Genomic DNA, 17,119 nt, shown 5'->3' with positions numbered 1-17,119 from the left:
TAATTACAGTAAATTATTTTTCTCAGTAAATTTGTTTATAATTTTTCATAAACAATTTACTTTTTTATTTATTATTTTAATTTTTAATAAAAAAGAAATGGAAAAAAATGGCGCGGAATTAAAAATTTGAATTTTAAAAGTCACTTGACAGCAAGATGACTATAACAGTGATTAGTTATATTAAAAAAAGATAAATGTATGACTAATATGAGGACCGCTGTTCCGAAAGTTTGAATTCGTTTAGTCACGTACACGGAAGTTATTTTTTAAATTTCAGCTGAAGATGTCCATTGACTACAAGCTAACGGTACAAAGTAAATTGTTCAAAAGTACGTTTTCCATGATAGCACAATGGAGTGTGTCCACCTGTGTGCCAGTTGCAGGTATTTTGAATTAAAAAATTGAGCAAGCAAAAAAAGTGTCGGGATGGTGGGAATAGAAGAGAAGACTGGATCTCTGGAGCCTGGAGTCTGAATGGTATAGGGTCATATAGGAAATAAGTAAGCATGATGATATTGTACAAGTTTGCAGCACTTGGAAATAATAAATATGTAGAGTATAGAGGGTATGGAGTATAGACAGTAGTATCAGCAGCAGGTTCAATGGCTGGCAGACACGCATGCGCGCAACCGGACATTGGCACGAAAAGGAAATAAGAGAATGAAGAAGGTAGAGCTGGAGATGGCAACAGAGTAGAAAGGACAGGAGAATAGACTGGAGTACGTGCGAGTACGTGACCCAGAGCGAGAAAGATAATATAGAGGACAGCGAGGCGAGAGGCAGGCAGGCAGAAAAGAGCCATGACGCCATGTTTTGATGTCGTCATCCCCCCCCAAAGCAAAACCTCTGCTGGTGTTTTTCGACATTAAAATTTGCTGTTGTACTTAGTATTTTTAATTGTTTATATTCTTTTATTATTGTGGTGTGTGGCCTACCCCCTCGAAGACTCATAAACCCAACAGTTAATAATATAAATCCAATAGCTGGGGAATAAAACGTGGCCAGAGTTTGGCCACACAGAGTCAGGTGAGCCTCAATCAACGTTAGCTCTGTCTTTTTCTCATATATATAAAGTGCTGCTGCTGCTTGATGTTGGCGAAAGCGATTCTCGAGCGGGGGGGGTCCACGAGCGTCGTCTACGTGGTTGTGGGATCCTAGTGAACGACCGACATTCTAACGCTAAATTGTTTATCAGGATTACGTCACCATCACCATTTAAAGTTTTATAAATTTATAAAAAGTTACTCTACATGAAAATAAATATTACAACACAGTGCCTCGAAGTATTATCATGGAGTTGCGATTACACTCACCAGCGGGAGCAGAGCCCATCGTTTATCAGTGGCCACTCACGTCTGGATCAGGCGCCGTAAGTTTATTTTAATAATTATTGTTTATTATTTTTTTTCCTCCACGTTATTTTCATCGCGGATTATCCATAGTAAATGTCATTGGTGTCAATGACACACTTGACATCAGTGCTCTCATTTTTCGAGCCAACTGCTTTCCTTATCAGTGCAACGCTCACTTTTAGATAAAATTAAAAGACTATTGTTGTTTACAGGACCGTCATGATGGAGCCATTGATGTTGTGGAGACGATGAGGTGGGTCTGTGATGATCTACCGGACCTTAAATTACCGCTAGAGAACAACATTCTCCAAAACTATGACACTAGAGATTATGACAGCATGAAGGGCCTGTGTGACCGTTTCAATAGAGCTATTGACAGCCTGGTGCAGCTGGTACGTTCATTTAAATTAAATAAATAAAAAGTTTTTCAGGTTAAATTTATTACTTAATTATTTAATTACACATTTAGGAAAAAGGAACGAGCTTACCATCAATGAGATTAAATAAACGACCTAGTAGAGGACTGCTACGTCATATATTACAGCAGACGTACAATCAAGCAGTAGTTGAGCCTGATAAATTGAACCAATATGAACCATTTTCCCCAGAAGTGTATGGAGAAACTAGTTACGAGCTTGTTTGCCAAATGATTGATCAGATAGACGTCACTGAGGATGACATTTTTATCGACCTTGGGTCTGGTGTCGGTCAGGTTGTGCTACAAATGGCTGCGGCGACTTACTGCAAAATTTCACTGGGTGTTGAAAAAGCTGACGTGCCTTCACGATATGCACAAGTCATTATTTTTTTTTATTTAAATTATTTTTATGTATGTATGTCTGATTATGGAGTAGTTATTTAAGCAAGCTGTGTATTTTTTACAGAACATGGAAGTTAATTTTCGTAAATGGCTAAGTTGGTACGGCAAACGATGCGGCGAATATCGTTTAGTTAAAGGAGATTTTCTAGCGGATGAAAACCGTGAGAGTATTACTAGTGCAACTATAGTTTTTGTAAATAATTTTGCATTCGGTCCAACGGTAGATCATCAATTGAAAGAGCGTTTTGCTGACTTACGTGACGGCGCACGTATTGTATCTTCTAAATCATTTTGTCCGTTAAATTTTCGTATAACTGACCGAAATCTTAGTGGTACGTATACTTTACCATGGTAAATAGTGTGTTGTGCGACAAGGAATGAAACAAAATGATTTCAGACCAGGGTGGTTGGCTGACATCATCCGAAGTCTGAAATCGTCTTTCATTCTTAGTTACACACTAGTTTTCATGATTATCTGCATTGGAGCTTAGTTTCAGTGTCAGCAGTCGGTCAGAAATAAGTTAAGACCAATGCTGTGATCAACTATCAGCATATAGTCCAAGAAAACTTTTTTTAAATTTTTTTCAATCCTACTCGGAGACTGGTTAAAAAAATTTCGAAAAATTCCGAAGCTTATCGCCAAATTCGCATTTAAAGGTCTATTTTCTTGGACTAGTAAGTTGTCATTGTTCATCACAAAGTCAGAACTGTCATTTACGTAAATATTCGCGGCATTGGTCTGAAATAACCTGGACTTTTTCGACTGGCTGTAGAAACTTTGAGCCAAAGTTTCGATGCTGGTATAATGAAAATTAAAATAATTGTAGTTTTGATGATAATTATTTGTAATAAATATATTAATTTAGATATTGGAACAATAATGCATGTTTCGGAGATGACACCTCTGAAAGGTTCAGTCTCCTGGACTGGGAAACCAGTATCTTACTACCTCCACGTAATCGATCGAACAAAATTAGAACGTTATTTTCTTCGTCTTAAGAACAATAGGATGGGCGGACCAGACCTTGAAAACTCTGATTCTGTGATAAGTAACACTGCCAGCAATAATAGTAGTAGAGTATCAAGTAGAGCTGAGCGTGGAGATAGAGCTAAGAGGGATTTGTCGCGGCAACTTGAAAGTCCAAATACTGAATTGGCTGGTACAAACAGTGATTCAGATATGGACGACACCAAAACACGACGGCAACCCTCGAAAATGCGTAGAAAATTGAATAGAAAAGTTGGTGCTGGTGCAGGTGCTGGGAATAATAATACTGGTGCTGTTGGCATCACACGAGCAACAAGAGGTAGACAACGTGGTAGAGGTGCGGTCAAGAAAGCTAAAACCAAAAAAGCTATCAATATCTCGGGACTGGATTTGCTGCACAGTCAGACACTGCTGAGCACATCTCCACAAGCTATTGGTAAAAAACTACCACCAGCTCCTGGCTGCGTCGACCAACATCTTTCGTCGTTGTCACTTTCATTGCAAGCCAACACCACGAGTGTTCACGAAGAACTCAGCATACCTCCAGCACCAGCTGCGACACCTTACGCGCTTCAAATTCTTCTCGATCATTACAGGTAAATATAACTTCAAAAAATGACCATATATTTATAGGTATTTGAAGTGTTTTTTTTTGTTTGTTTTTTTTTTTTCCGTTTTTTTTTTTACTTTAATTCTACAGGGACCAATTCATGGCAATGCTGGAATCATTGAGGACACCGGCGTACAAAGACTCAGTTAATGAGGAATTAGCTAAGGAGCGTGAACGTAATTCAAAATTGCAATCACGCGCAGCACAATTAGAAAAACAAATAAAGGTATTGATTGATGACAGTGTGGCATTATTGAAAGCAAGAATGACAGAATTGGGTATTAATGCCACTTCACCGGGTGATTTGCTTGCAAAAGCTAAGGAAATCGTACTGAGGCATAAACAACTGCAAGCCAAAGCCAGTAAATTACAGGCTCAAGTGTCATCAATGGAGACTGAGCAAACACGATTGGCAACGCTCAGGCACCAAGAGCTTAATGATAAGTACAACAGTGGTAGTCATGATAACGCAAACAATATTCAAAATCCTCCTCCGGTACTTACACCTGAGTACATACTCAAAGAGATATCAGCAACGTTATCGCAAAGAAAAAAATTACATTCTCAGGTAATTATTATAATAATAATAAATTAAAAAATTCATTATCTATTTTGTATTTATTCTTAATAAATAGTAAATTAAATATAAATTAATAATTATTATTAATAATTAATAATTTTATTTAATGATTATTTATTAGGTATCAAAATTAGAGCACGAATTAAATCAATTAGAACGTACTGCCAGTGATAAACAAGCAGTAGCGATAGCCCAACAGCATCGTGATGCTGTTGCTAATAAAAATTTACATCATCATTCACAGCAGAACGGAAAGAGTCCACGGAAAAGCCGTGAAGGACGATCGAGGTCTCAAGAGTGGCCTGATGTACCGGATATCGGTAAAATTCAAGAAAACAATCCGGAAATTTTAGCGCAAAAAATTTTAGAAACTGGACGTCAGATAGAAGCCGGTCGTATACCCAACAGACTCAATCCGACGAGTGGTGCATCCAATATTAATAATAATATTAACATCGGCAACAATGGTAACATAAATATTATTAATAACAATAGTATCAATAGTGGTAGAGTTAAATTGCCACAAGCAAACGTTAATTTCTCATCCTCATCAGTCATTGTTACTCAATCACAAGGTAATTCTCGGGAAGCTATCAATCGTGTTCAAGAGTCGCCGAGAGTTAATAATTTTGAGGACAGACTCAAAAGTATTATCACCAGTGTCCTGAATGAGGATCAGCAGAATAGAAATAAACAGCAGCAGCAACAACAGCAGCAGCAGCATCATCAGCAGCCACATTCTTATCAGCTCCAGTCACAACAGCAACAGCAGTCACCGCAATCCAGTGAACTTGATCGTAAACGTACCAACAGCATACCTCCAAATGTATCAACTCCCGATTATACTCAAGTATCACCCGCGAAATTGGCGCTACGTCGACATTTGTCCCAAGAACGTCTCACTTGTCATCTAGTGCAGCCCGATAGATCATCATCGGCACCAGATTCACGGCAATTAAATCATAATAATAATAATACTAATAATATTAATAATAGTAGTAGTAATAATAGTAATATTAGTAGTGGTAATAATAATGACAATCGTATTCCATCCACCGGTCCAAGTACCGGACTACTTGGTACAAGAACGATCGGTGATCTTGTGAGCGGTGAAATTGAACGAACGCTTGAAATATCGAATCAATCGATTATTAACGCGGCAGTGGATATGAGTGCAATGATAAGACCCGAAACAGTTTATTCTCCGATAAGTAGACCCGCTAGTGCGGAAGGTGAAACAGGACTTGCTACCTTGGCACACGTTGCCAGTTATGCGCCGACTTGTTCAGCTTCTGCGTCAACTTCAACTACTTCATCACGTTCTTCTGTTTTATTCACGCCTGCGTCACAATCCCAAAGGTAAGCATCAAATAAATCACACGCTAATTGTTGCTGTTCTTGATGACGTTACTGATGTTGGGGTTATAATTACAGATATACACCAGTTCAACTACCAAGAGCGGACTTGAAACCTTATCATGAATCATATTTTGCTGATAACTCAACGCAGTTAATAAAGCAAACTCAACATACAACGGTATCACATCCGTCTCAGTCGTCAGGATCTAATGAGGATTTACAACCTGTCGAGGGTCTTGCGGCCTCGCTCCATGCGAGAATAGTAAATAACCACGGTGACAAAAATGAATCTTCAAATAATCGAAGGTATTCGATAAAATTTAATAATTGGAAAATTTTTGAATTAGTCGTAACTTAAAATTACTGATCAGTTTTCAAATATTCTATTTCTATTTAATGGAGCTCAAGTAGCAGAGAGACAACTTAAAGATGTCATCAAGTTTTTTTATATAAATAAGACGTACCGATGTTAATTCTAGGAGTCAGGAAATTTGTCTTCTTTTCCCTGTTTTAAAAAAGACATTTCAACTAAAAAGTCGATGACTTATTTTACCATTGTTTGTAATTTACTTTTTGTCGTCACTTGTGTCAAGTCTTGAAATATTTTTTTGGTGACAAATTTCTGATCTTGTCAACATTTTGGTGCCTTATCGATATGTCAAAAAATGACATCTATAAGATGTCACAAAATCAAGATTTTAAAGTTATCAAAAATAATTTTCTCGCAAATTCGTGTCTGATTTTTATTTACCCCGGACAAAAATTTAAATTATCGTATATAAAATATTAAAATTTTAAGTAATTAAAAATAAAATTTTGTAATTATTTTTATGCTCTTATTAAAAATGACTTAATTCATATTAATATTCAAATAATTGTTTAGTACAAGCCAGTAAATTATTGATAATTGTTTGGTAATTAGATATCAGCCGTATGCACGTTACGTAAACAGCAGCAATAGCCACGGGAGTAATGACGGCAGTGTGCCGTCGCCTCTACAATCACAATCAGCGGTGTCTTTAGTTAAAACAGAGACAAATGTTTCGTCTGTGAGCACCAGTGGAGCACCTCTCAGTCCTCTTATTGAGCCACACTCCAATACCTCAACACCGCTAGTTGATGAGCCGCACATGACTACGCAGAGACAACCCACTGGAGTTATAGATGAAGGCAAGTAATTGTGTATCAACTGTGTGGATAAATTATTATTATTTAGATGGAAATATCAAATGATAACCCGGTCGCCATTATTATTATTATTATTATTAATATTTACATATTTATATACATAATATTTTGTGTTAGCTTTATTTTAGATGCGTGCGTCCTGCTTTATTTTCCTTCTATCAAATTAGCTTTACCTTTACATTTAAATTTATATTATTATTATTATTTTACTTAAATATTTCCCGGTTTATTTATATCGTTATTATTATTTTTGGTGATTTGTTATTTCTTTGATTGGAAAAAAAATCTAAACTATCAATTTTGATTGAAATATTTGAATCAAAGTTTACTGTGCTTTTGAATTTATATTCTACCCTATTATTTATCATTATTATTATTATTATTTTGCATCCGTATAAATTTGATTTATTTATATTTATTATTTTGAATTGATTAACTAATGGCTTTGGATATGAATATTCTATGGTTTTATTTTTTATAAATCTTTATATTCGTACTTTTATCTGACGGAGTTGGTATGTGATTTCTTTATTTATAATTTTTATTTTTTTTTTTTTTTTTGTTATTGTTGGTTGTATTTGTTAGATGCACTGTAGCTGTTTGTTGGTTAGCTCTGTCACATACTCAGTCTCTCTCTTCAAAAATTTCTTCAAGGCTTGTGTTTTATTAGAGATTGAGACGATCAGAGGGAGAAAGAAAAATATGAGAAAATTATGGCTGCCTTTGGGTTGGTTCGCGGTCTCTTGGTGAGTTTTCCCAAAGGGGTTCTTCCAAATTTTTCTTTTGTAATAACTTTTTTTCAAAATCATTCCATAAATAATTCTTTAAACATAAACAATAATTATTGAGGGGATTATCCGCCAGTCTCTCCCTCACTTTTTTAAAATCCAACTGTCATAAGCGTAAAAAGATTTTGTTAATTTATTAAAAAAAAACTTGGAGAATTGATTGGAAAAAGGACAAGTTGCAATTTCACCAGATATGGGTTTTAAAAGAAAATTACTTGTAAAAATCTACATCAGGAAAATTTTTACCACGTCGTCTTTTTTTCATTTAATGCTTAAATTTTTTTTAATTAATTAACAAAATTTAAATATCGCAATGACAGTTAGCTGCTCAATTTCAAAATTTTGAATCATGCCCACTAGACTCGACTAGAACTGAAAATCCTAAAAAATCGATTTCTAAAAAGTTATCCCTACTGTGTTTTGAAATTGGACAGCGAGTTGGATATTTAAAAAAAGAGGAGGGGGTATTGTCTGAGAATTGCCTTGATAAAAAAATAAAAATGAATAATTTATCCATTTATCATTCATTAAGGCATTTCATGGTAACTATCAGTTGCATATTTCCATGAAAATAAGCCAACAATTGCAACCAACTGATGTGCTATTAATTGGATTAATTAACTGTTATTATCTAATGGCGAATAAATAAGCCAAAGGTAGCCTGACTGCCATTTGTGAGAATGCCTAGTAGACAATAGTACTATCTTTACATATATATTTATATTTAATCGTATTTATTTTATGTTTAAGTTTATTCCTATTTGTTATTTAGTTATAAATTTATAGTTTAAAATCTAAAATGTATAATGTATGCATGTAAGTGTTGTTATTAATTGTCTTAATATAGGGACATGGCTTATTTTGATGAAAATATGTTGTTGATCGAGTGTTATTTTCTGTTAGTATGTCATGATAAATTTAGTTGATATTACAGATGGTGAGGCAGACTGGCAGGATCGCATTAGTTCGGGTTTCGATAGACTAGTTGCCTTCGCGTCGACGGAACTCGACAAACGGCGAAGATCTACCGAAGGTGTCAACACAAGTCCTGACAGCGGATTAGGATCAGACAGCACCGTTATTGGACCACCTAGAGTAGTACCTTCGCCGGACGAAGCACTCGGCCCACCGCGTACGCCCTCGCCAACAAGTCCACGTCCGCCGAATCCTGCTGCGACGAATAACAACAACAATAACAGCAGCAGTAATAACAATAACAACAACAACAACAACAACAATAATAATAATAACAATTCATCATCGGTACCGCTTAAATATCAGCGACAGTCGGATCCTGAGAGGCAGCATCATTTTAAAAAAAAGTTTTTTCATCGTGATTGGAACAATTCCGGTAGTACAAGTAAATTTCGACCTAAGGGTAAAGATTGGGACTGGAATAACTCTGGCCACTGGCCGTCTTCTAATGGCGAACAATCATAATAAATTCATAATCAATCGTTTTTCGTAATAATCGTTTGTATAAAAAACTATAAAAAAAAAAGAAAAAAAAGTTGTAATATCGGACGAGTTTTTTGGCCAAATTTATAGCGATAGATTTTTTTGTTTTGTTTTGTTTTTTCTTTTTTATAACTTTTTGCATCCATGAGAGTGAGAAAGTAAATGTGACATGTGCGTTGTTTATTATTTTTATTATTATTATTATTATTATTATTAATTATTAATCAATTGTAAATTAAAATAAAAAAAAGGTACTGCTACGGTGTGCCACCAAAATTTTAGTTAGTATCAATTACGACAAAATCATAAGACTTATTAGGTAAAAGAAATTAATAGGAAAATTTGTATGTTGTTTTAGTGTGATGGTTTTTGAAAAGGGGACAATAATTTAGGTGTAATTATTATAACTATTATTATTATCACTATTATTATTACTATTACTATTATTATTATTATTATTATTTTACCCTAAAGGTTCAGAAGATTATTTTCTAATGTAATGTTTACTTTTTTTTTTATATATTTACTTTTTTTCTTTATTTTTGAGTTTATAGAGTAAGTTTTTGATTTAGATTTTTTTTTCCTAAATAAAATTGGTGAGTACTGTAGCATTGAAATGAAAAATGAATTGTGAAAATGAATAATCTGATAGAATTTAAATTTTTAAAAAATTAACAATGAAGAAACATAAAAAAAAATAGTAAAGCAGTGGAGAAAAGAACTGAGTATGTGATGAACAACACTAGTTAAGTGACATTTCTCAGTGATGAAGATCTAGTTATCAATCTATACGTGCGCGTGTACACTCTCGGGTTTAACCGGGATTAGAGAGACTGAAGCAATGATAGCTGGTAAACAACATTACCAAGCCACTGTGTGTTCGTCAAAAGCTCAAGTGTTCATAGCTGTTGCGCATACTACAATGTTGTTATTGCAGTATGTTCTTAGCCAACAATATATTTATTATTATTATCATCCTCACCATCATTATCATCCTGATCCTCATTCCCCTCATGATCCACCGCAGCATCCCGAGAGTCCAAGAGCAAATTAATAATGTCTTGGAGATAAAATCTAATTAGGAAAATGAGCTGTAGGCTTAAACTTGATCTCTCAGCAAAGAAATAATAAAAAACATGCGTCATAAAATAATTGAATTTTGTGTACAGTAGTTTTAATTCTGTACCGGAAGCTCTGTATCGTATCGAGTACAATTTACGGTGTATAAATGCTAAGCATGGAAGTTATGTAGATGTATGTATAAAAATAATAACGTAAATGTGGGAGATTCGATTGATTCGCTGATCAAGTAGCGTAAATTAACGTTAATGAGATAACGTGTGTAAAACTGTAATTATATTGATTGATAATCAGCGAATAATCTCTTGTACGTTTAATAATTAATACACTTTAAATAATAATTGTGATGTAGGCACCTGCCAATTTTAGCATGTTCCACTGCCGAATCTTATATTAATTCATTTATTATTAATTATTATTGTCATTATTAATTATTATGGTTATTATTATTATTATTAATCATTATTATTTATTGTTTTCTTGGAATATTTTAATACTAAGGTTTTATAATAAGCAACTTTATGGTTTTGTTATTTAAATCCTTTCCATCAATAGTGTTACGTTCTTTTAAATTAAAGTAAAAGACCTAGTATCTGATGACCATGTATTTTTATATCTATATTTAGTGAATATATATACAAATATATGAGTTATCGGGTAGTAGGTTTCCTACTTCATAAAAAAATAATTTTAAATTACCAGGTTGACGTCGTTAAAATATCGATAGATCCGAAGTGCGTCAGCTGTTGAGCTCTAAATAATTATTTTTTATTTTTATGGCTATTATTATTGAATTAATAGGGAAAATTCAATTTAAACTGTGGTATATTCTCGAAATAATATGAGCTGGTGTATGGAGAGAAAAATATTGTCAGAGTAAGTATATATGTATCGCTATACTGGCTGTAATCTTAGGGTCAGATTTTCAAAATGGTTTATTTTTATCCGGATTTAAATTAATATTACTAGTATATACATTGATATGTAGATATACCAGCAGTAAAAATTTAAACCAGGATTTTAAAACGTAATGATACGCTGTATAGCCGATTTAGCTGCACAGTTTCCTCATTGGATCGTCAAAATGGCGGTTGTATGTCATTGAAGTATATTCTTTTAAAAGTATGTATATTAATTTATTTAAAACTATCCTACAGATTTCAATCAACTAATTTACATAATTTAACTTTTTATATTTATAAGTGTGAATTTTAATTACTTGTGTCATAGTATTTAATTAATTTATGACATTGTCAGTAGGATCAATTGTCTGGAATCAGTAGTCATGGAGCTCTACAGATAATACCTGATAAATAACTAAGTAGCCAATTTAGATATACGGATTCTCTCGCTAGCAAAACAATTACTTACATCAATGAAACTATATATGTTTACAAAAGCTATTTGTCGTATTTTTTAATTAATGAGTACATATCGACGTTCTAATTAGCAAAATGTCTAACTTTGTATTTTTTAGTAAGTGATTCTGATTTGGGTAACCTAGACAAAAATATTATATACTTGATATGGAATTGATTTTTAGATGAAAAATAAATTTTTAAATTACTTATATATTTTTTTTGGAACAAATAGAGGATCTGAAATCGAGTTGGACAATTCGCTAATTAGGATGACGATATCATTATTTTGATAAAAGTTTTCTCTTCTCAGAGAAAGATAGATCCAGGGTTTTGGATGTTCGTAGACTGACAGATTATTCTAGATCTATGATCCAGTGCAATTATTTAAAAAATTATAAACAGTTTGTCGCATCTCAGGTTACCTTAACGAAAATCGTTGAAACCCGGGTCTCATACATCGTCAATTCTGGCTCACGGATACGTTCCAAAATCTCTTAAGAGATTTTCATCACTACAATTCAGTTTCTGATCAGCGAGGTATTGAATTAATTAATTTCTTTAAATTTAAGTTAGTAATTAATCAGTTTTTAATTAACAATACTAATGGGAATGTCACAATAGTGAGTAATAATATAATTATTTTCTAGCCCTTCATCTGCATTTAATCTCTTGCTTGGTTTAAAATAACTTAAGTGGGCCTCTAAATTTTTACCCGGCATACACTTGATTTTTGTGTCATATTTTTTCATTATTATATTTTTTATTTTCTAACTGTGAGAAAACGCGGGTAAAAAAAAAAATAAAAAATAAAAGCAATGAAAAGTTTTCTAATGAGAGCTGGTGTTACGTACGCATTGTAGAGAGTGTATGCGCAAGCTGTTTATTTATCTGAGTTGTTTAAAAAAAGTTAAATAAATCGTCGAGCGCATACTCATTAAATTCAATGAGAACACACATAAACTAAACTTTAAATTACAAGTTTTACTCAAAGGATTTTAAATACTCATTTAAAAAGAATTTAAATAAACGCGTATGCGGATGTACATTTCTTTCACCATCTGCAGATGTGTAATTTCTAGTAACACCAATTGTCGGGTTTTTTTTCCATATTATATACAGGGGAGGGGAGAGGATTTTCATTTTTCGCGGGCAAAATGGGATTTTCAAAAAAATTTTTTGAAAACATTCTATAAAACTTCTTTCTTTTTTAAACATTTTCGGGGGTACCCCATTTGCCTCCTTCTCTCTCTATATATATGATATATATTTTATGTTGTATTAAATTATATTTAATAAGTAAGGATATTATGTTGTAGGCCCTCGGAGATTTAGCGAGTGTGCAAACAATAATCAATTGTGTATAGTTACCGATTAGATGGTCCATCGCAACCCCTGACTTCCGAGTGGTGGAGTAGGGCCGAGGGCGTGTAAATAAGGTAAGCATCGATGATTAAATAGCATTAGTGTGGAGCAGGTAGAGAGAAGTTGTAGCAGTGGTAGCAGTAGCAACAGCGTAGCTAGAGGTAGAGCTAAAGTCAGAGGTAGAGGTAGAGGCAGAGGCAGAGGCAGGCATCAGCAGAAGCATTGAAGGCACCAGAGTAAGTGACGTGATTGAAGTTTGTGGTGGGGCCGGAGGTGCCAGCGGAGGTGATGGAGGTGCTGGTGATATGAGGAAAGAGAGGAAAGTCCTCTGGACGAGGAGAGCACAACCGAACCGGCACGGTATAGGATTTAACAAGCTGGAGAAGGGTGGTCTATGACGTCACGTTGCTAAAGCGACGCGGCAGCACTGAGCGTCTGCGTAAATCCTACACTGGGTGTCTCTGGGCCGAGAGATCAATAGTGTAACCAGCAACCAGGTAGTCAGTGTGAATTGCTTTCGAGCTCTCGACAACGCCAGTCCAGGATACGAATCCCCCGAGATAGGACGTTTGCTAACTGACCAAGCGAGTAATATCGGAGGGCGCCATGTCACCATCGCCACGCCGTTCCGCCGTGATTGCCTAGGATTTTCATTATCTCCAGGTGAGTCTCGTCATTACCTTACCAATTTATTTATTTCACTCCTCATTTTTCCTTATTTATTTACCAAAATGTATACAAAGTCGCGCTATCGCTGGTCTTATTAAGGTATTTTATTTTTTCGGCTTATTAAATCACTCGTATGTGTGTCGGTTTGATTATAATGAGCAGAGATAATTAGCCAGATCATCATCACAGTTATAACCGGGTAGAAACGAGACGGTTGAGTTTCGAAGGAGTCGGTCGGGATGTTGGGAGTCAACCCAGGGTGGAGTAACCACCTATACAAAAGATGTTTTACACCCACTCGCACAATTCACCGTTCGCAAAGTCAAATAAATCAAATACCATTTATCCAGATAATTTGCTTTGATTTGTTAATAAATTTTTGTACTTGGAGCAGCACCTTTGATTAGTTAATATCAACTGCACTTTACCACTTGCCTGATGTTGCACAGATTCTTGTCTCAACTAACATACAATATGTCAAGCTGTCTCGCAGCTTCAAATTACAGAGACGTAAAAGTGTTATTACTTGTCACCGGTGTAAATTGTGTGTAATGACGAGCTGGTAATCTGATCCACTTGATTCAATATTCTATACAACTATATAAATACAGACTTATGTGATATCATAGACGGGTCGAGCAAAGCGTGACAGTATCACTTACATAGGTTACACCCTATCAGTCGTCCGACGTCGCTTGACGATACGTTTACTCGTTTCACTGTAGTCCTGTTGGTCTTTGTTGGTCTCCACTCCTTTGCTTTACTTGCTGAATTCAATCTCAGACAAGTTCTTGATATCCGCGACTCGTCATTACAATTGACATCTGCTGTGGGATAAGAGTTGGCCCTTTTTTTGAATTTTGAAATGAAATTCTTCAAGGTAATGATTAAATAATTAATTTATTAATTAGCAATGGTCTCTAATATTAAAATTAAAATCAATTTAGTTTTAAATAGGATTATAATATCACTGGAGCATTGTGAGTAAGTGTATATTTCAATATGATATCCATTGATAAATTCCAATAGGTACAAATTAATTAACTAGTTATATAGTATAAGTTTGATTAATGAGGACACCTGATGATTCAAGTTGTGTTTTGGTAATCAGCAACTATAGCCTTTAATATTTTATCTCCTCTTTCTCGCTCTTTCGGTTTATATTTATTTTGTTCCTCTTCTCTTTCTCTTCCTCTTCCTCTTCATACTTCTCGGTATCTTTGTCACCTGGATGAATTAAATAATTTAAGTATTATAAATTTTAAAGTAGATCTTGACGTACAAGAAGAATTTCAATAACTTAAACATGCGAATTCAATTATTCAGGAGACTTTAATTATTCAAATCATTATTCATTCACTCAAGATGGGTGTTAATGAAGAATCTAATTACCAATTACTCAATCATATTATTTAATTATTTGTTATTATATACGTTTGCAGTTCATTTTGAAATGAAATATTAAGGCCATACTTAGACAGTGTCCCCACTTTTTAAAAATTTTAAATGACAACTGTCATGACCGTATTAAAATTTAATTAATTAATTTTTAAAAATTTGAAGCTTTAATTTAAAAAAGGATAACCCAGAAGTACATAATTTCGAGATATAGAATTTTAAAAAAATTACTTAGAGTTGACATCAATTGGGAGTTAAACGAAAAAATTACTTAAAGTTGACATCAATTGGGAGTTAAACGAAAAAATTACTCAAAGTTGACATCAAATGGGAGTTAAACGAAATTTTTTGAATAAATTTTAGTCGAAAAAATTTGAATTATAAAATTGCGATGAAGATTTTTCAGAAATTTTGATTAACTTCCAATTAATAACTGCAAGTAATTTTCAAAAAATTCTATACTTGGGTGAAATTACTTCTACATTGTCCTTTTGTCGATTAAACTTTAATACGATTATGGCAGTTTAAAGTTATTGGATATTTTAAAAAAGTGGAGGGTACTGTCTGAGAATACCCTTAATAATTATCATTATTACTGTAACCCTTTGAATAAAGTTCTTCCACGTGTGCAATTGTCCCTGAGTAGGTTAACGAAAAAATTTTCGTCACGTCCAATCGATCTGTAATAATAATAAAAATAGTAATAATAATAATAATAAGAGTAATAAAAATATGAAAAATGTAAACGTTTCGTTGGCCTTGTCACGGTTAAGAGTTGGCAATTTGTCGGGAAACGAGGCACGATTTTCGTATATATCCCCAATCAATCGGATATCCGGCGCACTTGCTACGAGGGTTTGTGCTTACTCGAGCAAAACTTACAGTCTCAGACTCTCATTCTCCCTTCTTTCTCTCTCTTTCCCTTTTTCGATGATGAAATGCTGTCGAGTTGCCGAACCGAGAGTCACACTCCAGATGAACAAAATACCAGATGTGAGGTGTGAGCTGTAAGCTCTATCAAATACATATTTTTCTCACTACTTTTTTTACTCTTCCCTTCCTTCTTCCTTTCCTTTTCTCCGTAATTACTTTTTACGATATTAAAGTTTATGAGAAATTTTATTGTTAATAAAGACCGTTTTTTATCCTCTTTTTTCGACTCTATTTACTTTTTAGTCATGAAACTTTTCTGTATTAATTAAATGTGAATTATTATTAACGCTCAGTTGGTCAGTATTCTTATTTTTTTATTACTTCCATTGATATATTTTTATACTACTGATAACTATTTTTAGCTTGTCTGAGAAAGTTATAAATACATTTTTAATTTCATGTCAAAAGTTTAAACTTTTTTTTGTTGGGAATAAATATAAACTCCGCGGCTATCGGATTACAAAAATTATAAATATTTTTTTCACATATTTAAATTTAATTAAATTACTTTTCCTACAATTCACTAATTACAAAAAAAAAAAAAAAAAAAAAATACTCAATTATTAAAATACAGTAATAGCAGTAATTATACCGTGATTGCGCAGAAATAAAAATTTATTCATAAAAAATAGCAAAGTAAAAAAAAGTTTCCCATCGTGTACAATTAATTATCCAATGAAATTGTTTTAATTTATGAGCTATTTTTAACATAAATTACTCTATTATTAAATGGACATTAAAAAGTATATACAACTTTTTATTATTAATTTTTACACTAACGCAAGTATGATGCCGGATAACGTTAAATTGACGTCTAGAAGTGGTTATATATAAAAAAAAAAAAATCGATCTAGCATCCGTAGCTCACTGACGTCCAATAACAAGTTTTATAACTGAGATGCTCGTATCGCGTGCACGGGCGTGACCGAGATTTTCAGCAGGTAGCTTAAAATCTTATGTACTATATACACATACATACATACATACACACACATATATATATACATACTTATCCACCTTATCCATATATCTCGAGTAAAAAAATAATGGCGAAAAAAATAAGAGCAAGTTAATAAAAAAAAAAAGTTGTTAAGCTGAACAACAAGAGCGGAAGATGAACGCGGGAAATTTATCTTATATATAAATTATAGTCTGTACTCTCACGAATTTAAA

General features: G+C 33.6%; 2 protein-coding genes across 14 annotated transcripts in view; both read left to right on the top strand.

Annotated features, from left to right (window-relative positions):
- Positions 1-100: 100 nt before the first annotated feature.
- Positions 101-10,734, top strand: LOC103568612 (histone-lysine N-methyltransferase, H3 lysine-79 specific). Of its 5 annotated transcripts, none has more exons than XR_548873.2 (11): positions 101-1,369; positions 1,565-1,744; positions 1,822-2,148; positions 2,237-2,504; positions 3,039-3,756; positions 3,861-4,338; positions 4,472-5,709; positions 5,785-6,015; positions 6,632-6,879; positions 7,483-7,643; positions 8,620-8,710. XR_548873.2 is itself a non-coding variant. In XM_008545562.3 (11 exons), the coding sequence occupies exons 1-11, from the start codon at positions 1,292-1,294 to the stop codon at positions 9,123-9,125; spliced, it is 4,164 nt and encodes a 1,387-aa protein (XP_008543784.1). In that variant the 5' UTR covers positions 101-1,291; the 3' UTR covers positions 9,126-10,734. The 5 variants fall into 5 exon arrangements, 4 of the variants coding, with proteins under 4 accessions (XP_008543784.1, XP_008543775.1, XP_008543792.1 ...); XM_008545562.3 differs by lacking the exon at positions 7,483-7,643 and having other exon boundaries at positions 4,472-4,817; positions 4,926-5,709; positions 8,620-10,734; XM_008545553.3 differs by lacking the exon at positions 7,483-7,643 and having other exon boundaries at positions 4,472-4,817; positions 4,905-5,709; positions 8,620-10,734.
- Positions 10,735-10,911: 177 nt separating this feature from the next.
- Positions 10,912-17,119, top strand: part of LOC103568640 (glutamate-gated chloride channel) — a 32,702-nt gene continuing 26,494 nt past the window's right edge. For 5 of the 9 annotated variants that reach the window (XM_008545589.3, XM_053742765.1, XM_008545584.3 and 2 more), the window contains exon 1: positions 14,329-14,495. In XM_008545589.3, coding sequence (XP_008543811.1) covers positions 14,481-14,495 — 15 coding nt within the window. In that variant the 5' untranslated portion in view covers positions 14,329-14,480. Of the gene's footprint in view, positions 11,100-11,211; positions 11,346-11,831; positions 11,921-11,986; positions 12,122-12,900; positions 13,610-14,328; positions 14,496-17,119 lie in introns of those variants that run through there. The other 4 variants (XM_008545614.3, XM_053742827.1, XM_053742873.1 and 1 more) reach the window with 4 other exon arrangements.

This window comes from Microplitis demolitor, chromosome 1 (genome assembly GCF_026212275.2).
Source record: "Microplitis demolitor isolate Queensland-Clemson2020A chromosome 1, iyMicDemo2.1a, whole genome shotgun sequence".
NCBI classification, from domain to species: domain Eukaryota; kingdom Metazoa; phylum Arthropoda; class Insecta; order Hymenoptera; family Braconidae; genus Microplitis; species Microplitis demolitor.
The sequence above is the reverse complement of the archived record's forward strand: the minus strand, read 5'-3'. Positions and strand labels throughout refer to the sequence as shown.